The sequence below is a fragment of the Tetranychus urticae genome, chromosome 2 (assembly GCF_039701765.1).
Source record: "Tetranychus urticae isolate SD_2017Ah chromosome 2, NJAU_TeUrti_SD_1.0, whole genome shotgun sequence".
In the NCBI taxonomy this organism is placed as follows: Eukaryota; Metazoa; Arthropoda; class Arachnida; order Trombidiformes; family Tetranychidae; genus Tetranychus; species Tetranychus urticae.
Window position 1 is genome coordinate 26909197 of NC_142959.1, and position 23143 is coordinate 26932339.

Genomic DNA, 23143 nt, shown 5'->3' on the forward strand with positions numbered 1-23143 from the left:
AACAAACTCTTAAAATTATAACTTAATTTTGACAATAGATATTTATTCTAAAAGATTTGTTGAGTAAGGGTCGAATGCGAGAAAAAACGCCACATGATTGTAAATGATGACACAGATAGTTAATCACAGTCTAAGAATTTATTTTAAAAATCATATTTCAAAAAAATCATTGAAATAAATACATTTTATGGGTGAAATGACCACATCTAGATGGCAATCTTTAGAAACTGGACATACACCACAAGGCATTCTCATTAAACTGGTTGTAGTTGTGGTTCTTTTAGTGCTCGATACATTTTATCAGATGTATCACTTGCACTAGAATCATTTGAAACAGTTCTTTCAACTTTTCCGTCAAATACTAGTGTTTCGAGAATTGGTTCGATGTCTTTTTTTGATAACGTGACCCGGCTTATGCCCGTTTTGTTAATATAGTCAAGAACTTCAGATGAACTTACGAAAGAAGATTTCATTCTTTCTACCGGGCTTGAGTAACTCCGAGCGATTTCAGCCTTTCTTAACAAATATTTAAAACATTGTGAATTCAAAATTTCAACGAATTCAGACTCGAAATCATTGTTGGAGTACCAAGTACCACCTGTAACTGAATCATCAGGTTGCACATTATAAAGCATATAAACTTTTCTCTTATTAGCTGCGAAGGACTTTACTGATTTGATCAGTTTCTTGCTTTCCATGGATTTAAAAAGTTTGGATAATTGCGTGCTTGGTATTTTGGACTTTGTTCTTATGTCTCTAATCCATATTCCAATATTACCAGCCTCTTCGATTATATTATAAATAACAATTTCTTCATCACTTTCAAATCGTTGATCTTCATTTTTCAACTTGTAAATTAGTTGTCCTCCTTGTTTCAGAAGTTCAATTTTGCCATTGGCCAGGAGATTATTGATGCACTCAGCTCGTATTTTGGTACTAACAGAATCTGATACGGACTGTAAAGTTTCCTCACTAACTCCATTCTTGTAAGTTTCCAAAAGAGTTAAAAAAGGTTCAACAGATTCTCTACCTTTTGTGGAATCCATGATTAAATTAGAAGTCAGTTGGCGCAAATATCGGGGATACCGTCGACAACAGACTTGGGTACTCGTCTACAAAAGGTACACTGAACAGTTGAAAGATTTTAATACAATAATAATAACAAATAATTCAAAAACAGTATAAAATACCGAGTCTTAAAAATCGTGTAAATATTTTATTTCAATCTTCACAAAAAAAGACCATACATTACGCATGCCCACTACAGAGGACTTCTGTAGCCCGCACAAACACCAGAAGTTTAAACTTTAAACTTCTGATGAGATAGCAGTCTGAGTACAAGACCCAGTTTGGGTATTTTGGATTACACGGGAAGATTACATTTTGTTCAATTTTACATTAGGGTTATGACATTTTTAGGAGTTCTATTTGTTCTTCAATTGCTTTTTCAATGGTTGTATCATGTTATAAATTTCCAGGGAAAATCCAGCCATCCACCAGCATATTCATAACAAGATGATGAAATAATGTCTTATGTTATCTTTTGTTTGAGGTCTTTTTTCAGTAAGGACTTTTTGTTTCAATTTATTCATAGTTAGAATTGGCTTTTGTTATAAAAACTTACCAGAGACGAGAGAGCTTGCTATAATATGGTAGGGTTGAGGAGGCAGCCAAAAGAGAGACATTAGTTGACGGTTTTCCGAATAAAGAGACCCAGATTATCGGCCCAATAGTGTGCAGGACACTTCAATTACTGAAATAAAAAGAAAAAACAAAAGATTAAAATACAATTTAAAACAATTTATCTCGATTAAATCGAAAGCAAACATGATAGAGTCGCCTTGGACAGTCTTGCGACTTTCTTGCCAGTCCATAGAGTTGATTCACTTGAAACAGGCAATTCAGAGCCCATACTTTGACCCAAGACATTAGTAACATGAACACTAACCAAGGGATTCTCTTCACTGATAGATGAGGTTCATTAAGCGAAGAAGCCAATGAATATATTCCTAAAATTATGTTTGCAGTTACTCCAAGTCCGCCTTCAAACTGAAAAAGAAAAATATTTGTTAGATGATTTTTCCGACTAATTAAGAGACGAAATTCTCCAAAAGCTGGATATAAATCCTCTCATTACTCTTCGATATGTTTGACAGAGATTCCTCCAGTTATTAAAGAGGATCTCCAACACAGTATCGAGTGAAGAATGTTTAGAAATATACATTCTTAAAATGAACGAAAATGATCTAGAAAATAGTTAATAGCTAACCTGAAGAAAACGTCCATCGACTTCATCAGCCTGCATGACAACATCACCAATTATATCATTTTACATAAATTATTATGTAGTTTGTATAATATCTTTGTTTTGTTAAATTGACAACGATTTGTTGAGTAAGGGTCTAATAAGCGAAAGAATGACACACGACTGTAAATGATGACACAGATAGTTAATCACAGTCTAAGAATTTATTATAAAAATCATATTTCAAAAAAATCATTGAAATAAATACATTTTATGGGTGAAATGACCCCATCTAGATGGCAATCTTTAGCAACTGGACATACACCACAAGGCATTCTCATTAAACTGGTTGTAGTTGTGGTTCTGTTAATTGCTCGATACATTTTATCAGATGTATCACTTGCACTAGAATCATTTGAAACAGTTCTTTCAACTTTTCCGTCAAATACGAGTGTTTCGAGAATTGCTTCGATGTCTTTTTTTGATAACGTGACCCGGCTTATGCCCGTTTCGTTAATATAGTCAAGAACTTCGTATGAACTTACGAAAGAAGATTTTTTTCTTTCTATCGGGCTTGAGTAACTCCGAGCGATTTCAGCCTTTCTTAACAAATATTTAAAACATTGTGAATTCAAAATTTCAACGAATTCAGACTCGAAATCATTGTTGGAGTACCAAGTACCACCTGTAACTGAATCATCAGGTTGCACATTATAAAGCATATAAACCTTTTTCTTATTAGCTGCGATGGACTTTACTGATTTGATCAGTTTCTTGCTTTCCATGGATTTACAAAGTTTGGATAATTGTATTTGTGGTATTTTGGACTTTAATCTTATGTCTCGCATCCATATTCCAATATTACCAGCCTCTTCAATTATATTATAAATCACAGTTTCTTCATCAGTTTCGAGTCGTTGATCTTCATTTTTCAACTTGTAAATTAGTTGTCCTCCTTTTTTCAAAAGTTCAATTTTGCCACCAGCCAATAGCTTATTGGTACATTCAGCTCGTATTTTGGTACTAACAGAATCTGATACGGACTGTAAAGTTTTCTCACTAACTCCATTCTTGTTAGTTTCCAAAAGATTTAAAAAACGAGCAACAAATTCTTTACCTTCTGTGGAATCCATGAAGGCAATGAGACAGCAGACCAAAATGGTAACAGCCACACCAGAAGATGAAAATGTGTTCAAGATAGAAAGACAAATAAGGAAAATAAGATGAGAAAGCGAGACAAAATATGCATAAGATTAAGGAATAGATCAAATGGTTAAAACAGGTGAACCTCAGTGGAAACTAATCACAGGATATCACGTCAAATGAATAATTTCACTAGGAAACTGTCACAGAGGAAAAGACTTGAACTAAGGAACGAGAATTGTAAGCATGCAACATAAAAGCTGATAAAAAAATCAATCGCATATCGGTTCAAACTGAAGTAAAAAATGAGAATATTTATTAAATAGCACTCATGAGAAATCGCCTCAGAAATTTCAAAACAAGTGCTGTACATTCACTCTGTTAGAATCAAGATGGCGCACTGGAAGGATGCATCAGCATTTTTACTTTACTTGAAATCACTAGATGACGTTGCTCGAAATCAATCAATTTGTTAAATAAAATTACCCGATCTTTATGTAAAATGTTAACTAATATTTTGCCAAAAAATTATCAACAAAATCATTCATGCAACTTAATTATGAAATAGATATTCATTCTAAAAGAACAATTATCTACTGTTTGAATCAATTAGATGGACTGAAATGGTTTAAATTGTAATGAAACTTGATCTTATCTTAATTGTTCGTATCGATAACTAAATATTTGAAATGCTCATAGAAGGTTGAAGATTAATTTATGATGAACATCTTAACATTCTGTGTTTAATTTGATTTGAAGTTTGATCTGATAAATCCCTAACATTGTAAAATATAAGTTAAAGCAAATTCAAAAATAATCATTTAATATCATATTACATACAATTAGTATTTATCTTTGTTCTGTTAAATTGACACGAATTTTAATCTAGATGATAAAAAACGATCGGAAAGTTTTTATTGAGATGGATTCAATGATATTTGGTACAAGAAGATCTCAAGAGACATTAGAAATTCTCGAAAAAAGAGCATCACAATCGATGGTATATTTAACTCCAAATAACATTATAGAGTTCAGAGACATCGAAGCAATTCAAATAAGCACACGTGGTTGTGTAAATTTCAAATTTGTGTAAAATCTGAAAATTTTTCATTACGACAAATCAGCTGATATAATCCTAAGTATCCGAGTATGTCGATAATCAGAAATTGTCAGCTGAATAGTCAGATGCTCCAAGCCGTTACCAATCAAAGAAACTGATGAAAATCATTTAAAGGTGCAGTCAGTTAATGAATCATGAAATAACTCGAAATCTTCACCAGAGTCTGTTTCTTAATTTTTACATTGGATGGTAAAAGGTAAAAATGGCACGAGAGAAAGTAAAAAAAGTGTTTATCAACAAGCAATCAAGATTATTTTGACAAATAGAATGCTTCCAATCCAATTATTCGCTGTTGACCAGAATCAATGCATTGATTGTTCTTTCCTTGTTTCCATTTTGGTCTTCCAAAATGCTTTTAATAACCTCTCTGTCAACATTTGGAAACATTTCTTGAATTTGGTCAACTTCTTCCTCCGTGATGGTAACTTGTACTGGCGGTTGTTGCTGTTGAACTATTTGTTGATTAACAGGCATGACCATCTGTGGCTGCTGGTTAAAATTTACATAAGCTAATCGTGGTTGTTGGCCAATCAATCTAGAAATGGGCTGCAAATGAGAATAAAAATAAAATTCATATAATTAAATTTATTTACTCCGTTCGAATAGCTTGCCTTGTATATAATTAGTTAACATGACAAACTCTAATGCTTTTCATGACACAAGTGATTAGTAATAAACAATGTTGAAAATATTGGAAAGTCATCTCCACAATCAACAGGATTAATCTTGGCTCTTACAGATCTTTTCAGATGATTGCAGAGCTGAATACTGATTTAGATAAAAAATTATGAATATAATGGGTTACTTACTGCAAATGAAAGAATCAAACAAATTGTTCCTTCTTTACCATCACCTTGTTTGCCATCTAATGGAATCCAATGCTCGACTGTTTCGCCAGTAAATATCTGACTTGGAATCTTATATTCAGCCCATGCTATTTTTTCATCCATTGTGAATGCACATTCATCATATAGCTCAATATGAATGGTATCAACACCATTTGGCAGGGAACTACGGAAAGTAAATAAGATGCATAATTAAATAGGAAACAAATTAATTTAACTCATAAACAAGTTAGTTTGAGTGTAACAAATAAAAGAACCATTGAGAAAAATAATCAAAGCACATATTTTGACCAACACATCTCAATCTATAAATCTATTAATATAAAGTATCAATGGAGTTCTCAGAGACATGATTTCAAAGTATTTCGATAAATTACCATTGAAAAATACGGTTCCATCTTGGGTTTTTTGCGCCATTATAACAGGTTCTAGTTTCATAGATTTGATGGCCTAATCTTAAACGCACATAGGGATCCATTCGAGTAACACCATAATTTTTAACCAATTTAGCTTCAACCACAGTAATCACAAGTTTACCCTTAATGTTGTCAGTAAAACCGTTATAGTTAGTGTATTGATGTTGTAAGGCAAGAGCAGCTTCCTGATCAAGATTAATATGCCTCTCGGGCTCTTGTAAATCACTATCCAATCGAAGGAAGTCATTTGGAAGTTGAAGCATAACACGGTCACGTTGAAATCGCCTCTGAGGTTGATCTTTATAAATTCCACTCATTGATGACATTTCTATTCCGATGGAAACAAATCTGGAACCAAGGTATTTCAATAGTATCACTTATTGGTGTCTATAGCAGCAAAAGAAACAAACAAGTAATCAATTACAAACAGGTCAACAAAACAGATAGAATTGATTTTACGCCAAAACAAAGAGTAGGAGAAATCAAAAATAACGCAGGTAGATGTGTTGTTGATGGCAGTGAAAAAATAAGTAGAACTAGGGAAATATAAGATTGTCACACTCAAATCAACTCATTCACTCTGTCAGATTAGCTCTTAAAAAAGAATGATGTCAGAATTACCATGTCTATCTCATGTGTTTGTATTTGGATAACGATAAAAGTATTGATGATATTATTGGAATGAAATTTCAATATCGATTAATCATTTCTATACCCGGTCTCGGGAATAATATGCAACAAACGAAAAACACAACACTTTAATTAGAACGAATAACAATGCCATTTGCTAAATTATCGAAACTTAACTAACCTAAATTATATCAATATTTTTCGCTATAATTCGACCATAGTTTAACACACGGTAATAATCACTATTTGACCGTACTTTTATCAACTAATCATTAGTTACTAATGTAACTTACTAGCGTTAATATCGATACAATGATATTCATAGCCTTCTGTTCAATGCAATATCCGTTTTAAAGTGAATATGTGAATATTCATCCAGTGATTCCCGTTCTTCTTGTTAGTCAACTTGCTTTATGACTTTTGAATTTAATATTTGAAATATCAAAAATAGGTAAGGTCCTAGGATTGGTAACACTGGCGTGGCTTCACAAGACTTTTAAATTTTTATCCAATGGAATTAACTCTGAGTTTCTTGGTGAGTTGAAGTTTTATTGACACTCTTAAATTCATTAATATTAAATTATAGTTGATTATGCTAGTTAGATCGATATGAAAATAGTTAGATCGGCGAAGAAATTAGAGTCAACCATGCTTTACTCACTTGCAAAAATAATGATTAACCCGCCAATATGCCATAGTCTTCTACCAGAAAAACCAGGATATTATAAAGTAATCAGTCATCACTTTGTCACCTTCATTTCCTTAATCCTCACGCCACCCTTACCCTTTACTTTTGTTAACCGCGTTTTCTTGTTTTATTTTTCATTTAAGACTGTCCATGATCAACTATTATTAAATATTAATGAATTTAAGAGTGTCAATAAAACTTCAACTCACCAAGAAACTCAGAGTTAATTCCATTGGATAAAAATTTAAAAGTCTTGTGAAGCCACGCCAGTGTTACCAATCCTAGGACCTTACCCAAAAATATTGATGCATACTTCAGAAGGTTGTGTATGACTTGCACAAGATTTTATACCAAATCACTCGGAAATAGACTTGAGGAAGTAGGAAGAAGAGATAAGAATATGAACTCGATGATAGAAGAGTCGGACAGTGTCTGATGAAAAAAATTGAACAATCTATGATTCAATATTTCAAGTGGCTTGTAATGATCAATGTGAATTGAGTGCATAATGAATGCGTTTTTCAAGTAAAATCATGGATTGTTCATATTACATTTGTGAAGGAAAAAGACTTTCTTGTTAAAGTAATAATTAATATAAATATATTTAATGGAAAAGACTATTATATAATTAAATACAAAGCTATTTGTCACTCTTTTTATTTGCCAGTCTGCTCAGGAGACTGTGACCGGATAAAAATGTGACCAGACCAAGTCCCAACAAATATTTGATAGTTGAAAACATGTCCAGTTCGAGCCAGAAATAAGTAAATAAGGCGAATATTGAACCCAAACCAAGATGAAAGATTAATCCGCTCAGGCCAAATGAGAAACCAGAGAGATTCACTCCAAGCTTTATCCATAGTACGAACAGAATAAAGACAGGAACTAAGACTAACAAAGCAAAAGCATCAGATACGACGGTCGGTGGCCTCTTGTCTTGTTGACGGAAAATATGATTAATTATTGGCTTAGATTTGTAAGTTGCCGTCATCCAAGGAGCTTGATCTCTCACTGTTTGAGTTGAACCAGATGAAAATGAAATCTTTAGACTGGCTAACTTCCAAACAAATGGGTTAGCAATTGCAGGATCTCCAACAATCAAAGAAACATGGTACAATCCAGAATTATGACCAAAATCTTTTGCTCTCTGAGCCATATTGAGATCGAATTTGTAAAGATTTGTGTTACTTTCTGTTTCTGCTACATAAATATTTTCTTTTTTGTTTTCATCATTAAGGATTTGCAAGAATACTTGATGAGGGGTCAAGTATTCACCAGAAATTAAATCTTTTAATGCGAATTTCATGACTATTTTCTGCTGTTGGTCAACTTCCAGGATATTTTTATTATACCCAGGATATTGCAAAGCAGTCATTTTAAGTGACGTAGTTTGATCTCTATCAACGATTCCAATTTCGGCATTTTCTACAGTAACCTTGGTAAGAATGATTACTTTTATTTCAGCACCGGTATTGCCGATAAGTTTGGAATCTGGTTTGCTTGTAGAGACGGAAATAGTGAGACTATGAGGACCACGTTTTGGTTTAATCTCGATTAAATCGAAAGCAAACATGGTAGAGTCGCCTTGGACAGCCTTGAAAGCTTTCTTGCCAGTCCATAGAGTTGATTCACTTGAAACAGACAATTCAGAGCCCAAGCTTTGACCCAAGACATTAGTAACATGAACGCTAACCAATGGGTTCTCTTCACTGATAGATGAGCTGCCATAAAGACTTACACATACCGGGATATGATAGTTGTTTTGCGATAAAACTTTCAATACATCGAGTAAGTCAGCAGCACCTTTCACTGTTTGAACAGTTTTGCGATTTAAGAAATAATTAGTGAATTTGATAACTTGCTCCTGAAATAATGAGAAATTACAATTAGAGTTTGTTTAACGAGAAAACCACATGCTTTTCTCACATTTGTTAGACCAGGAGGTTTATTAAGCGAAGAAGCCAATGAATATATTCCTAAAATTATGTTTGCAGTTACTCCAAGTCCACCTTCAAACTGAAAAAGAAAAATATTTGTTAGATGATTTTTCCGACTAATTAAGAGACAAAATTCTCCAAAAGCTGGATATAAATCCTCTCATTACTCTTCGATATGTTTGACAGAGATTCCTCCAGTTATTAAAGAGGATCTCCAACACAGTATCGAGTGAAGAATGTTTAGAAATATACATTCTTAAAATGAACGAAAATGATCTAGAAGAATGTTAATAGCTAACCTGAAGAAAACGTCCATCGACTTCATCAGCCTGCATGACAACATCACCAATTTTTTCGTAGAAAGGAGCTGCATTCCCAGCACCTTGAAGATGAGCAGCTAATCTGAAAGCATGTCCGGCATTCAGAAGAGAGTCATCTTTTTTCAAACCAGCTTGTAATAATTTGCTGATTTTGGGCGCATCTACAGGTTTACCGAGATTGATTAACGATAAAGCCGATTTGTAGAGATCAGAGACAGAAACATCAGCGACAATCTTGTTTTCCAGAAAACTAATTGTTTTTGCATTAGCTTGTACCTAATTAAAGAGAAAAAAAATGTGATCAGTATTTCCAGTCACTGATATAGACAAATTTAACTACATAGGAAGGATATACCGATTGATAATTTACGATTCTCACTTAGCGACAATGTAACAAAAGTACAAGTCACCACGAGTATCAGAATCGAGCGTGGGGAACAAAATATAAAGAAATACAAACCTGACAATTTAACAGTTTACCGGTCGACGAGGCGAAATAAATGGTTTCCAACACTGGACTGGTACCGGCCAAGCCAGTTTGAATGTAATCACAGATTTTTTTAGTTTGCTGTGTGTTGAGGATAGTGAACAGTTTATCATTTGATAAAACCGTTGAACCAACAAGCGAATAATATAAATTATTAAAAGGAATGTCATTATAAGGCTCATCCAATTTAAACAAATCACTTAAACGTGCTTTGTCTTCACTGGTCAAGAAGGTGTTAGGTGTTAAAGATGTGTACACAGAGGTAACAAGTAAACCCAAGAATAACAACACCCGAATCATGTTTCAAGGGTTTAAATAGAAAAAACAGCAGTTTAAATTAAAGGAGCAAATTTAAATTGAATGGGAATTTCGGTTTAATTTTGTTCAAATTAAACCTGACGTGTTAAACGTGAAAGAGATTACCACTGTGGCTGTTCAATTTTACCCCCGGAAATGAGGAAAAAGTAAAGCTTTTCCCCTTAAAGCTGACAAACCATTGGTAAAGACTTTCTGGTTACTGGTTTAGATTAGAGTAACCGGTTACTTTCAGCCGATTATTACTTTTCCACCGCCAAATTTGAAATTAAGGTAAAAATTGTCATTCGTTCATAAACGTCTATTATTAATAATATCAATATGGATAAAAAGTTTTTAATTAATGATAAAAAATAAGCATCTATTTTGAATTTGAATTAGCTTAAGCAGTAAACTATAATCCAAAAATTTAACGATTTTATTTTTGAATGATAAATGAGTAAATCATTTGTTTTCATAATTTTTTAATAACCATTTAATTGATCTAGATATTATCAAACATAATACAAGCAAACAGCTCATCGAAAAAAATGATATTATCACGTTTAGAGTTATCGAGTCTATGGAAACTTACAAATTTACAATTTAAAAGACTTTGCAGTCTTATAAGTTAAAAATTATAACATGGTTAATTTTATTTGTACCATTATTATGGCGAGTATGGTGGAGGATGAGGTGGAGTCATTGTGCTTGGAACAAGTGAAGATAAAGTTGCTGGTGGCGGTGATTGCCAGCGTGTTGAGATTGTCTCCCCCAATAAATTATTAGCCTCAGAGTCATGAGGAGATGAGAAATGGAGTGAAGATGAGAAAAAGTAGGGATCAGGTTTAGCGAGGAGATTGCAAGCAGCAGCGATCAGTCCGAGCAAACCCGCTAAACTGATCAAATAAAAGCTGATTTCAAAATGGATCTCTACGTTGGATGGATGATCACTGATTGCACTGAGAAAATGAGTTCTGTTGACTCGTCGTCTTTGTTCTCTTTCTAAAAGATCCGCAACTAGATAAGCAATACCAAGGGTAAATATACAAGAAACAACACTTAATAAATTAGCGAGTGCGTGACGTCGCATGAGCTCGAGATACTTTCGTCTAGTACCCAATGTGTCGAGAAAAAATTGAAATAAGTTGAGTAAAAGGCTTGAAAAACATAAAATAATTATTGCCTTCTGTAAATCAGCTATTTCTGGAGTTAAACAGCTGATATGGGTTCTCCCACTTCTCATGGAAATGCTGGGATAGAGATTTCCGTATGAATCACGATTGATCATCTCTTTTCGTTGATGAATAGTTCCATTGTTCAATAGGCTATTAGATAAAATATCAGCTTCTCTTTTGGTGTACGGTAATTTCATTTTCTGTCGTTCATGTTGATTTAATGAATTACCATTATCAACACTGTCAGCTAGACCGTAGTTATGTGAGATGAAAGTAAACGGTTCATTGTAAAATTCTTGTAGGCCTATGTAAACGCGATCACATCGTCCACCTCTGATACGAAACCATTTAGGTTGAGCAATAGCAGCAGACAGAGTAGCAATCACGAGTAAACTCATCAATGCAGCCCATAAATTTCTTTCTCCGCATCTATTGGAATCTGTTATAAAACAATAATTAACAAGAATTAGATTAGTAAAACAATCAAGAATCATACAATATCTATTAGTTAACTGTGCTTCTTGCAAGTTAGTATATTTGCAAATACTGTAGTCTGATTGGTAGTCTAATTTCAAGTCTGGTGTAAGTTGATAACAGTGTGTTCTAATGCTATTCAATATTTTCAGAACCTTTTAGAGCAGATATTATTTCCGTCTGATCAATGAAATTCCCTTCTATTCTAAACTTAACCTAGTTTGAAAATATAATAAGAAAGTAAGATCTAGACTATACAATAATCAATAAAAATATTACGAATAACTTTTGACAGTTCGAGGAAACCTAGTTACAGAATGACAAGATATGCTAAAGAACACTAGAGATAATTTATTATGCTTCGAGTTTGATAGATTTCAAGCACGAACAATTATATATGCAATTGGTTTTCCGAGTGAGGATTAATTGCTTATTGTTTCAAACTTGTAAACCTTAAAATTGGCATTCAAAAAAGTGGCAAGCTTAAGGCCTAAAGAACATAGTAAAATGATAAAAATATTAAGGTCTTACCAAAGAAACTTGAAGCTAAGTGATGCCTATTTGATCCATGATCATGATAATTGTGGGTTCTTTGTAGATGTGGTGGTCCTAAGATATGATTTTGTCGTCCTCTAGCTCTTGAACTGCGTCTTCTTGGCCTATTTGATCTGGTTTTGAAGGAGTCAAGAAAGGTTGTGATATAAACTCCGATTGTTTGCATTCTGGATTGAGCACCATGTCTAGCTCGGTCCACATAGTCCCTCAGATTAGGCATATTGAGATTAGTTTGTAAATAACTTTATAAATCCAGTTTAATTAACAACAATTAAACATAAGATAATCTGAAAACATGAAATATTATTTGACAACAAACCATCTGACAAGAAATCGAGTTTCCTTTTGGCAAAGAAAGTAAGCAAAAAGTAAGCCCGCGCAAATCAATTCCAAGTACAAGGTGTGTCATGAGTATTTTAGCTGGTTCAACCAGAACTGATAAAAGGATAAGAATCAATAAATATCATTAAAATACGATGAACCAGGTGAAAGTAAATACAAATTTTCTAAAAACAATCAATAAACACTTGTATCGACTTTTAATAGCAATCAATGAAAGTTAACCTATTGGACAATGAATTCAAAGTTAATCATCAAATATTTTCTAATTGAAAACTATTATCTGTTGATAATTATCATGTTGTAGTGCATATTTCCAATTCAATTTCGCGATTCAAGCATTTCCCTTCAACTGTTAGTTTAAAATTAAAAACAGTATTGAAAAATAAGAAGAAAGATTTGAAAGAAAATTGATCATTTTTGAGACAAAGTTCAGTTTAATTAAATGAGTGAATACATTTTGCAAATAAGCGAGTTAAGCTCATTGAACACTTGATTCTCATGCAAATCAATTCATTTCTCATAGTAACATTGTTGATGGTAACAATTTGATTTTAAAATGTCTTTCACATTAGATTTTTGATAACTGTTGAATAGTTTATATTTATTGTGAACAATCGTCAAAAAATTATTCCTCCTCCGCAGAGCCACTGATTGTTTTGACAAAACCATTGATATCAACAAAACCTCGTTTGTCAATTGGGGCCTCTCTGAATGCTGTTTCAATTTCATCGTCGGTAAGTTTTTCACCCCAAGTTGTTAAGGCTTTTTTCAAAACAGATTCATGAACTTTACCCGTCTGGTCAGCATCAAATGTCCTGAAAGCAGCTTGAATAACATCTTCGCGATCAGTTCCTAGAAGGAAAAAGAAATAGAAAAAGAAAATTGAAATAACATTGAATATGATTACAAAATGTTTCAATACAAACCAGCAATTCGTTCACCAAAGATACTCAAGAACATGGTAAAGTTCAATGGACCAGGAGCCTCGGACAACATTGACTGTAACTGCTCATCGGGATACATGCGACCTTTAATAAAAATAATTTGTAAATAAAATCATCTTCTTCATTTAATGTGAATAATTACCAAGTGAATCGAAAGTCGCTCTCAGATCATTTTTGTCAATAATCCCATCCTTATTAGAGTCGATAAATTGGAATGCCTGAGAGAAGAGAAAGTGAAATTAGTTAACTTCAATCAGGCTTCATGCTAATTATATCATGTACAATCTTTCGATTAAATCAACCATGAATTGAGTCAATCAGACGAGTGTTTAAAGTTTATTCAATATTCTGTTATCTCAGTAGTTGTAATATTTACACTTTCAGTCAGCTCGTTACTTGGACTTGATCCAAATAATTTACATTCTGTGTGTTGAGTTAAAAATGAAAAATGATGTTTTTTCACTCAATTTATTGACAAATGATTGAAAGAGAGCGAATATTCAACCTTTTTCTGTCAATAATACTCAGATAACATTGGCAAGATTATCAGCTAATCTTGATCTGTGATTACCGCAACATATCAACTTGATTTGGATAGATAACAAGCAGCTGATTATTCATGAAACCTAATCGACTTCCTAAGAATCTTTACAAATAATAAATCATTCAAACATTTATCAGCAAAAATCATAATGAGGATCTTAAATTGTAATATAATAGTCAATCAAGAGGATTGGGAATCACAATTTGTTAGATTCACTTAAATTAACTTTATTATAACCAAATTAGATCTTTTCTGGTATCAAAAATAATGTTTTGCTGCAAAATTGAAAGCTAATATTTATTCAAATGTAAATGTTGTAAACAACTTACCTCCTTAAACTCAGCTATCTGGTTTTGGGTAAACATAGCGAACACATTGGATGTTGATCGTGTTGCTCGTTTTTTTGATGAATCACTTCGAGTTTTGCTCATTTTGATTGTTTGATATAAATTTTAACTTTTTAACACGAATTAAAACTAATTAAAAAGATTGAACAATTCTTAGGTGAAGATTCCTAATCTTGAAAGTTTGATAATTTCCGAGGCAGTACAGTAAATGACTGGGATAGCGAGAATCGACGATTGTAAAAGAAGGAGGCTCGAAAAGAAATGATCACAGAGAGTTAAGAAAACTGCTCAGTTGGGGAAATCAATTGAGACCAAACCTGGAGGTTACAGGAAAAGTTAGGGATGCGGAGGAGTTCTGTGAAAACCTTTAAAGTTGAAGGAGGAAATATATGATTGCTTTTTGAACTTCTCACTGATTTTTTCGCAAAAAAATGAGCTTCTTTCTTCCATCATGATCCTTGTCTCTAAGCCTTATTTGGAGATCATCTGGGAGGAGTGATCGTTGATTTGTTAGCTTCCATCGATAACTGATGCAATTTTTTTGGGTGAATATTCTGCTTCACCATTTGAACAAATAGTTCCAAAAAAAGAATCCTTCCTTCTTCTCTATTAACATAGTTTGAGAGACAATTTAACTGCATATTCACTTGTAAAGATTGACTCAAGCCAACTTAATTTTAATGGACACAGAGAATGATAGGAAATCAGCTAAAAGCTCGTTCAATTCATATACATTTCATGATTTCATTGTCTCTTACGTTTAAGGAATCTAAACTTTATTGTTTTCGATTAAAATGTCACAGAAGTCCAGAGCTTTGTGGATTTAACAGACTTTATCTAGTTTACTTTATCAAATTGATATCACATTATAGCAAACTCACAACAACAGTATAAAACTTTGTTCCATTTAAAATAATCGCTTCGATTATTAACAAAAATCGGAGAAACTTGAAAAAAGGAAGACTTTTGACTTTGACTTGATTAGAGTTCGAGAAAAAACATCAGGTCCCTTGTATTGCGTTGGAAATCTGTCTCTCTGAAATCCGATAAATCTAGTAAACATCTTGATAGTTAGAGTCAAGAATGGTTTGAGAGTTAAGCAAGTACAGATGAGCTCTCATCACATAACATAAATACAAAAAATAGTAGTAAATTTAGGAAGGGTTGTATTGCTTTCAATGAGTATTATTTCCTTGTAAGATTCCCATAGCCACGGATATCGAGTAAATTGGTTGTGGATAAAGCTTTATGTGTGCTGATGTAATCAAAGAATTCTTGTTTTTGGATATTTAGCTTGGATATTCTTCGCGGTGTGTAGCCCATTCCTAAGTTCCATTCATCGACAATTTCCTCTAATTTAATCTTTTTGGCTTGAACACAGTTTTGATCATTGTCTTCCTCTCTTGGTCTTGTTTTTCCATCATCTTTGTTAGGCTCATTCTTGGTTTTCATTTTTTTCACTGTTGTTTCACTATCTTCTGAAGGCCTTTTGCATTCATCTATAAAATGATTAAAATTAATATTTATTAAGGCTTTAAATAATAATCATTGTGATTTACCTTTAGACATTATAATTTCCGATATTGACCAATTAATAAGTTGTCACAATTAGCAGTCAACTGAGGTTCACAAGAAAAACTAACAATGGATCAATTTCAATGAATAAACCAGTCAATTAGTTATAGATTGTAATTTCCTAATTAATATTTTCCACAGATTCACAATCTTGTTTAGTTGGTTAATTAATTTCACCACAAACTTTAATGTAAGGTTGACAATCGACGGTGTAAACAAATTAAATTTGATCAAGGTTGAAAGAAAATGTCGCCCGCGAGGTTAATGTTGAAGTAAAGATAAAAAAGAACATCAGCTGGAACCATTCATTTTTCTTGAATCTGGTTTGAGGTTACTCCACTAAACTCAGCTCTTTGTTAATAGTAGGTAATTAATTTAAATTTGTGTTTGGTATATCAATTATTTAGACGAAAATGCCCTCTCTAATTGCTATAGAACGTTCTAAAATGTCTAGTGAGATGTGGGAAAAGCTAAAAGTTCACATTATAAGGCAACGAGAAAAAAGGAAACAAGGTAAGTTTAAAACCTTTATGTATATTTTCTTTGTGCATCTTTATTTGTTTTAGCACATATTAATGTATTTATCTTCTTTATTTGTCTTTCATACTATTTTTTATCATTTATTGTGGACAATCTAGAACAAGAACAAGATGCTGAACAGGAAAGACTTCGTCGGGAGCAAGAGCTTAAGCGTAAAAAAGATGCTATGACATTGGAAGAGATTAAAGATCAGCTGAATAAATTAGAGACTAAATTAAAAGATATGAGAAAAGAAAAGACTGAACTGTTTTCACAATTGAAAAAGGTGCTGAATGAAGGCCCGGCTGTACGTAAAAAGCCTAGAGAGAGGGAACCCGAATTAACAGGACCTCAACCATTGAACAATCATGTTTATCACCCATATTTTATCTCAACCAGTATGATGTCTGCGGCTAGTGTAGCCAACTGTCAACCGCCAATGTACCATAGAAATCCTACTCTCAATGTTCCAATGTCTCCTATAGTTTCAAATAGTAATTTTATGTCTCAACAAGCAACCAATCATACTCAAGTTGTACCGGTTTCTATGTATTCAGTGCCCGGTGTCACATCATCGCCAGCCAATTCCCTCAAAAGACCAATGCAAAGGTCTTATGAGAAAAGTCCTTCACCACCTGGTGTGCCTTATACAGGAATACTCCCGGTTTATAAGAATCCAATGTCGTATACACCAGCCTTACCAAGTATGTGCATTTTAAAAATGTCTTACAAATTTCAACTAGGGAATCCTTCACCTTGATTAAGCCTACAGTGAAACCTATTATCTATTTGCTATTATCTATTTGCTCTTTGTTTACATGTTGACTCTTTATCCGGCATCATAACCTTGACTAAAGAAATTGAATTTGTTTTTCTAGGTTAACGAAACGCCAGTAAGAATGAACAGTTTACAGCATAAACATAGATGAACACTGACTGAAAGATCATTGAATGCTTTCTTGCAGTAGTTTGAAAGGAATCATGAATATGTATTACATTTGTTAGTATTTATTTAGCTGGTATTTTTATTATTCAATGTAATTAATTTTAGGGCTTAGATTTTCATTCTGATCACGAATTTAAACAATACTCACTCACAAAATTGATCGGTTTCCATGTTGATCTGTCATTTTTCTATTACTTAACTTAGAACGCTTTTAACTTGAAATATTTCTCTTTTACCAGGAACAACTCAATCTGGTAGCTATTTATATTACCCTCAAGGAACTCCATCACAGATTGCATGTGATGTGAAAGGCAACCCTTACCATATCTTTCCAAGTGGTGGTCCATTTAGTACTGAAAATCAACAAATCGAAGCAGCTGAATATGAGGCAAGCAAACTTCGTTATGATTATCAACAACAAATAAGAGCACAATCACTTGTAGGACCCCCTCATCCGTCTACCTCGTCACTAATCCCCATACAAACAGGCCCAAGCAAGCCTGGTGGCATCAGTACTGGTTTTCCCGTCCAGAGAGTATCAGGCCAAACTTCAGGTCAAAGTTCTGGTCCTGGTCGTGATGTTAGAGACTCTGTTCCAGTTCTTTACCCTGGTCGGGATGTTAGAGAGCATCCACCTGTACCCTTCCACGGAAGAGATGTGAGGGATCCTTATCCAGGCAGGGACATTAGAGACTCATCTGTGCCCTACCCTCTTTACTATTAATTTTTCGTCAGTTACTATTCGACTGCACTAAAACTTAACTTTTAACCGATTCTCTTTGTAAATAATTGCATTTCCAAAGATTCTGAACATTTCAAGTTGGACGAAATTAAATCATTTCAATTTATGTAGATTGATTTTTTGAACACCATTATCAATCTCTTTTCGATTTATTAACCGACTTCGGGGAAGATGGATGAAAAATTTTGAATCGCATCATGAATCTGGAAAATAAATATTATAATAAATTATTCAGCGAGTCAATATCCGGTCAATTCTCACTTCGGTCAAATCCAATATTAAATATAACTACAACGCTAATATTAATATTTAGATATATTTATTATTTAACTCAATTTTTTGTAGTCCAACAGTAATGATGATTGATGATTTGTTAATTTAATCAGCAAATCAGTGAAAAATGATTGGAATGAAGACTACAGTGATTTCTCAGAAACTGTACCAATGTGGTAAAGCTTATTCTCACTATTTGTTGATTAGTAAATTTCATGATTTTCAATCTCACTTAATAGACCTATTTTCACTGAGGCTCTCATTTTGGACTAAATTCATGACTCTTTTGATTAAAATTTCACGAATAAAAGTTAAATTAAGTCCATTAAAACGCGATAAATTGAAGCATTTAATCGTGCTATCAGATTGTTTTTGGCGCTCCTAGAGTAACCATAGAAATACATATTGACAGCCTTTTTTTAAATGACAATTTCGTTTTGTTATTCACTGTACATTATTTTACTCTTTTAGTTCACTTTCTAATCAACTAAGAAAGTTTTTACTATGGATGGTAAAAGTAAATTACGGCAATGGCTCAATCGAAAAATGAAAATTGAAATGAGTGATAAAAGAGTTCTTATTGGTATCTTTCTATGTACTGATTGTCATAGAAATGTGATTCTTGGTTCCTGCTTAGAATACCTTAAATTTGAAGGTGAGTTGAAATCTACAGTTCATCTGTTTTTATTGTGCTAATTCAAAATTTTATTGCCATTTCTTGCAGAGTGTGGTGAAAAAGAAGAGCCACGAAGCTTGGGTCTGGCTATGGTTCCAGGTCATCATATAGTCTCAATACATGTATCATATTAATTAATAGAAATGATTTATAATCTTGTTACTTCATTTTGAAATTTGTTGTCTAGATTGAAATTATGGCATCAATATTTAATGACCAGTCTAGTTTGCTTCTATGCTCGATTAATCAACTGATAAAAACACTTTTTTTTAAATGATTCATGAACAATTGTATAAAATCAAACACATTCACAAAATATAATTGAAAAAATATTACAACTTTAATTTTAAAACTTCACATTTAATGAAGCGCGCTATAGTTTTGATAATATCTACATATTATTTAGACTGTACATTAACAATTTGAATGAAAATATGATTTGATTTGCAACTATTAACTAGTTGCTATGCAAAATTTTACAATGTTAAAAAAATAAAAATAAGCGGTCATGATTAAGCTTATTTTCCAGCATGTGAATGGATACTAGATCTTATTGAAGCTCTAAAATTTCTAATATCCGCTAGATTGTAATATACCAATAATTTTGATAACGAGGTTTGCAGTTAATTACATCAAGCAGCTTCATTTGTTCATTAGTTGTTGATCCATGGGAATATCAAGAGATTAAACCTTCTGGTGAATTTGAAAATGAGGATGAGCAAAAAAGATATTTCTTTGAGCTAGAAAAATGAAAGAGAAACAAAATTAGCTACAATTAAAAAAGTTGAAGAATTAAATCTTTAAACTTACCTTTAAATCTTTGTGTGGCATATAAGAAACATTATCAGTGGACTAAGAATGAACACATAGACAAACAAGTTTGTTCAGTGGCAACAAAATAAGATTATCAGCGTTTTTTACATTCTGGGAGCATAAATACAGGAATAGTTTTGAAAGATTGATAAAAAATATTTCGCATGAAGTCGAGACCATCTGCAACTTGACGATGATTTGATGGAGCACATGAGACTGGAAATTCACCTCTAAATATTCTGATTTGACGATTAGTATATTTTGAGAAATAGCGTTTACTATCTTCGACTCTATTTGTTATTTTTGGACAACCTCGAACATCTAGTAATTCCAATCTAACGCAATTAGATAAAATATCATGCACATGACTGTCCAAAAGCTCTAAATTACCACGAATTGCTAGATTCTTCAGATTTGGAAAATTAAAAATAATACACCTCAGCGTACTCCAATTATGTAAACTGTTTGGCTGCACAAAGGAAATAAATAAAAAGGCATTAGAATAAATAAACAAAGAATGAATCGTTTAAAAAAATCAAAATTACCATGTATTCCAAAACTAGATTTTGAAGTAAATTATTTGGTCGATTAGGGACATGTTGATAAGAAAAAATAGATTGAAAGCGAATAAACAAACTCTTCAATCTAGGACACAGATCAACTAAAGCTCCAAATCCATATGGTGGGTCATGAAGTGAGCAAGTAGGTACATCAGGACGATAATGGCAAATATTTAACTCCAATATTTCAATTGAATGAGAACATGGGCCATTATACCCTGATAGAGGTTCTCCTAAAATTAAAATTAAAACAAAACAATATTAGAAATATTGGTTGGATGGAAAAAATATGAATTGAAATTAATCTCACCTCTAAATTCACCCACATGGAGTCTCTTAAGAGATCTAAAATCAGACAAAATCTTCCATAAAGAATCACGAGCAAATTTAACAAAAAGCTGTTCACAAACTTCAGAAAAACATTCTTCTACCTCAGTTCCGATAGAATACGATGAAAACATTTGAATGTGTTTAAGTCCATGAGGTACTGATAACCAGAAAGGATGATTGTACTGAAGGCCAATAATATTTGTTCGGCAATTTAAAAGACTACCAATATAAGGTTGAATTGGTTCGGCATTACCATTAATCTCGATAACTTTAAGGTTTGGTAGGAAATCTAAATATTCAGCTATTCTGGAATTATCTTCGATTAGTTCCTGATAGAAGAGAGTATCCGTGGTCACAACAGGATCTGGCACTGGTTCAAGGTCATCATCCTCTATTCGAAGAAAGAAAAAGATTGAAGTTAATACAAATTTAAATTTTAATAATGAGTAAAAATGATCAAGAACGAGATTGGAATGAAAGTAAAGTCGATTATCATGTAGAATCTGATATAATTTAGAAATGAAAGATGTTGAAAAGAAAATTAAAGATAAGAAATTAAAATAATCAACTTTGACAAGAAGAGGATAAATCAAATTAAAAGTCATTCCAAAGTATTATTAACATGTTCAGTTAATTTGTTTTAAAGAACATTAACGATTATTCAATGACGATATTTTAAGGTTAACAATAATTGATAAAGAAACTAACACTTACTAAGCTTACCTTATCTAAACAATAACTTTTTATGATTATTTGAAAGTTTAGGTTGGTTGATTAGGCCAGGGACACTTTTCAATTGTGATTAGGACGACCTTATTAAAAAATAATGATAAATAGCGAACCGAAGGTTGTCCTCTTAAAGGAGTCAGAATGGAGCATGACTGAGTTCCTTAGATTCAAGTGACACCCTAACTGAATCAACAGCTAAACATAATCAAATAATGGAAAGTAAAAACGACCAGTTCATTGCAGAGGACAATGTTGATGGATTTTCACATAATAAGGAAATGAAAAATAACATGAAGGCTAAAGGTTTGCATCGATAACTGATTCAAATTGAGGAGTAATTTTAACATTTTTTTGGTTAATCATGGTGACAAAGTGGAAATAGAAAGAAATTAAATAATTAGCAAAAAATTATCAACAATGATTACGAAGCAACACTAAACTGCAAACTTTATAGCTCAAGTACTAGTAAGTATATGATGAGATGATTAAAGTGCTAAAATTGCTGAAAATTTTGAAATTCTGATTCTGATGGAAATGAACAATTTTCAAAATAAACGCCATCTCGTGATCAAACCTATTGAATCGAGTCACTAACTAATCCAAATTGGATAATTTTCAAAACTTTTGATTATGGACCAGATTAAAATTCATTACATAGCTCATCACACCTAACCCATGTGAAAGTTAAAGATGAAGTATAAAGGTTTTTGAATTTAGATTTAAATATCCGTAACACTAATCACAGTTTAAATCCAGATTCAAGGACTTTCGATGTTTCACAGGTAAATTGGACGATGATCACAAACATAAACCCGTTTGCCAGTAAAATATTGATAAACAAGTTAAATCTTTGTATCCTGACACGAAAGGAGTTAACACTAACTGCACATGATGACTTTTAATTCCAAGGCCAATATGGTAATTGACATCAATACAAACCTCCATCATTGACTGTTTCACAAAGAAGAACCCGAATCTGTGATAATCGGCGGCGAACCAGAAACGACCAACGTTGACAAACTATCAAAGAGCAAAAAATAAGGAATGAAAAGATGAAGCAAAAAGATAAGTTTGCTTTGTTTTTAATGCCATCAATTAGCAGGCAATAAAGAAAATTTTCAATTAACTTCTTTTTTTTCCTGTTACACAAAAAAGCATGTTTATATAGCAACATTGAAAAGCAAAAAGCAATACTTACCAACAGAAACGTTTATTAGATCCTCAACCCAAATAATTTTATTGAACACAATTTCAAGTATCTCATCAGGCAATTGATTAATTCCGGTCATGGTGGATACAAACACAAATTAAATTCACTGAAAGTAAAAAAGGCAAATAATGTCTGAAAGAGATAGACATTAGCCCCTCATCTCGTACTGGCCATTTTCATCATATGATGTTTAATTTCATGAAAAAAAAGTAAAGTAAGTAAAGTAAAAAACCAAAAACAAATCTTTCTTTTCTCCAGAAA

The 23143-nt window shown here is 32.6% G+C and overlaps 9 protein-coding genes and 1 pseudogene across 11 annotated transcripts; 2 read left to right on the top strand and 8 right to left on the bottom strand.

Annotated features, from left to right (window-relative positions):
- Positions 1 to 119: 119 nt before the first annotated feature.
- On the bottom strand, positions 120 to 1186 carry LOC107360345 (DNA-directed RNA polymerase III subunit RPC6 pseudogene; annotated as a pseudogene).
- Positions 1187 to 2450: 1264 nt separating this feature from the next.
- On the bottom strand, positions 2451 to 3872 carry LOC107360344 (RNA polymerase III subunit F). Its single transcript, XM_015926979.3, has one exon. It carries the CDS (start codon positions 3376 to 3378, stop codon positions 2482 to 2484), a length of 897 nt encoding a protein of 298 aa, XP_015782465.2. The 5' UTR covers positions 3379 to 3872; the 3' UTR covers positions 2451 to 2481.
- A 409-nt stretch (positions 3873 to 4281) lies between these two features.
- On the bottom strand, positions 4282 to 6367 carry LOC107360348 (toll-interacting protein B-like). The gene is made up of 3 exons (XM_015926982.3): positions 5731 to 6367; positions 5318 to 5519; positions 4282 to 5054 (listed from the first exon to the last, which is right to left on the bottom strand). Exons 1-3 carry the CDS (start codon positions 6093 to 6095, stop codon positions 4791 to 4793), a joined length of 831 nt encoding a protein of 276 aa, XP_015782468.2. The 5' UTR covers positions 6096 to 6367; the 3' UTR covers positions 4282 to 4790.
- A 1309-nt stretch (positions 6368 to 7676) lies between these two features.
- Positions 7677 to 10248, bottom strand: OstDelta (oligosaccharide transferase delta subunit). The gene is made up of 4 exons (XM_015926983.3): positions 9805 to 10248; positions 9324 to 9620; positions 9014 to 9103; positions 7677 to 8951 (listed from the first exon to the last, which is right to left on the bottom strand). Exons 1-4 carry the CDS (start codon positions 10129 to 10131, stop codon positions 7728 to 7730), a joined length of 1938 nt encoding a protein of 645 aa, XP_015782469.2. The 5' UTR covers positions 10132 to 10248; the 3' UTR covers positions 7677 to 7727.
- Positions 10249 to 10593: 345 nt separating this feature from the next.
- Positions 10594 to 12647, bottom strand: LOC107360874 (uncharacterized). The gene is made up of 2 exons (XM_015927596.3): positions 12309 to 12647; positions 10594 to 11742 (listed from the first exon to the last, which is right to left on the bottom strand). The coding sequence occupies exons 1-2, from the start codon at positions 12550 to 12552 to the stop codon at positions 10796 to 10798; spliced, it is 1191 nt and encodes a 396-aa protein (XP_015783082.1). The 5' UTR covers positions 12553 to 12647; the 3' UTR covers positions 10594 to 10795.
- A 441-nt stretch (positions 12648 to 13088) lies between these two features.
- LOC107360648 (myosin regulatory light polypeptide 9) lies at positions 13089 to 14709 on the bottom strand. Its single transcript, XM_015927351.3, has 4 exons — positions 14492 to 14709; positions 13761 to 13836; positions 13601 to 13702; positions 13089 to 13526 (listed from the first exon to the last, which is right to left on the bottom strand). The coding sequence occupies exons 1-4, from the start codon at positions 14591 to 14593 to the stop codon at positions 13300 to 13302; spliced, it is 507 nt and encodes a 168-aa protein (XP_015782837.1). The 5' UTR covers positions 14594 to 14709; the 3' UTR covers positions 13089 to 13299.
- A 442-nt stretch (positions 14710 to 15151) lies between these two features.
- LOC107360649 (uncharacterized) lies at positions 15152 to 16348 on the bottom strand. The gene is made up of 2 exons (XM_015927352.3): positions 16069 to 16348; positions 15152 to 16008 (listed from the first exon to the last, which is right to left on the bottom strand). Exons 1-2 carry the CDS (start codon positions 16076 to 16078, stop codon positions 15695 to 15697), a joined length of 324 nt encoding a protein of 107 aa, XP_015782838.2. The 5' UTR covers positions 16079 to 16348; the 3' UTR covers positions 15152 to 15694.
- Positions 16349 to 16398: 50 nt separating this feature from the next.
- LOC107360647 (uncharacterized) lies at positions 16399 to 18424 on the top strand. Of its 3 annotated transcripts, none has more exons than XM_015927349.3 (4): positions 16399 to 16450; positions 16520 to 16597; positions 16723 to 17307; positions 17789 to 18424. In XM_015927349.3, the coding sequence occupies exons 2-4, from the start codon at positions 16531 to 16533 to the stop codon at positions 18271 to 18273; spliced, it is 1137 nt and encodes a 378-aa protein (XP_015782835.1). In that variant the 5' UTR covers positions 16399 to 16450; positions 16520 to 16530; the 3' UTR covers positions 18274 to 18424. The 3 variants fall into 3 exon arrangements, with proteins under 3 accessions (XP_015782835.1, XP_015782836.1, XP_015782834.1); XM_015927350.3 differs by having other exon boundaries at positions 16399 to 16446; XM_015927348.3 differs by having other exon boundaries at positions 16399 to 16597.
- Positions 18425 to 19020: 596 nt separating this feature from the next.
- Positions 19021 to 19584, top strand: Sbat (LSMD1 domain-containing protein Sbat). The gene is made up of 2 exons (XM_015927559.3): positions 19021 to 19219; positions 19289 to 19584. The coding sequence occupies exons 1-2, from the start codon at positions 19069 to 19071 to the stop codon at positions 19372 to 19374; spliced, it is 237 nt and encodes a 78-aa protein (XP_015783045.1). The 5' UTR covers positions 19021 to 19068; the 3' UTR covers positions 19375 to 19584.
- Positions 19559 to 23087, bottom strand: LOC107360832 (uncharacterized). Its single transcript, XM_015927558.3, has 6 exons — positions 22871 to 23087; positions 22612 to 22692; positions 20924 to 21334; positions 20599 to 20846; positions 20051 to 20522; positions 19559 to 19980 (listed from the first exon to the last, which is right to left on the bottom strand). Exons 1-5 carry the CDS (start codon positions 22959 to 22961, stop codon positions 20148 to 20150), a joined length of 1206 nt encoding a protein of 401 aa, XP_015783044.1. The 5' UTR covers positions 22962 to 23087; the 3' UTR covers positions 19559 to 19980; positions 20051 to 20147.
- Positions 23088 to 23143: the final 56 nt, after the last annotated feature.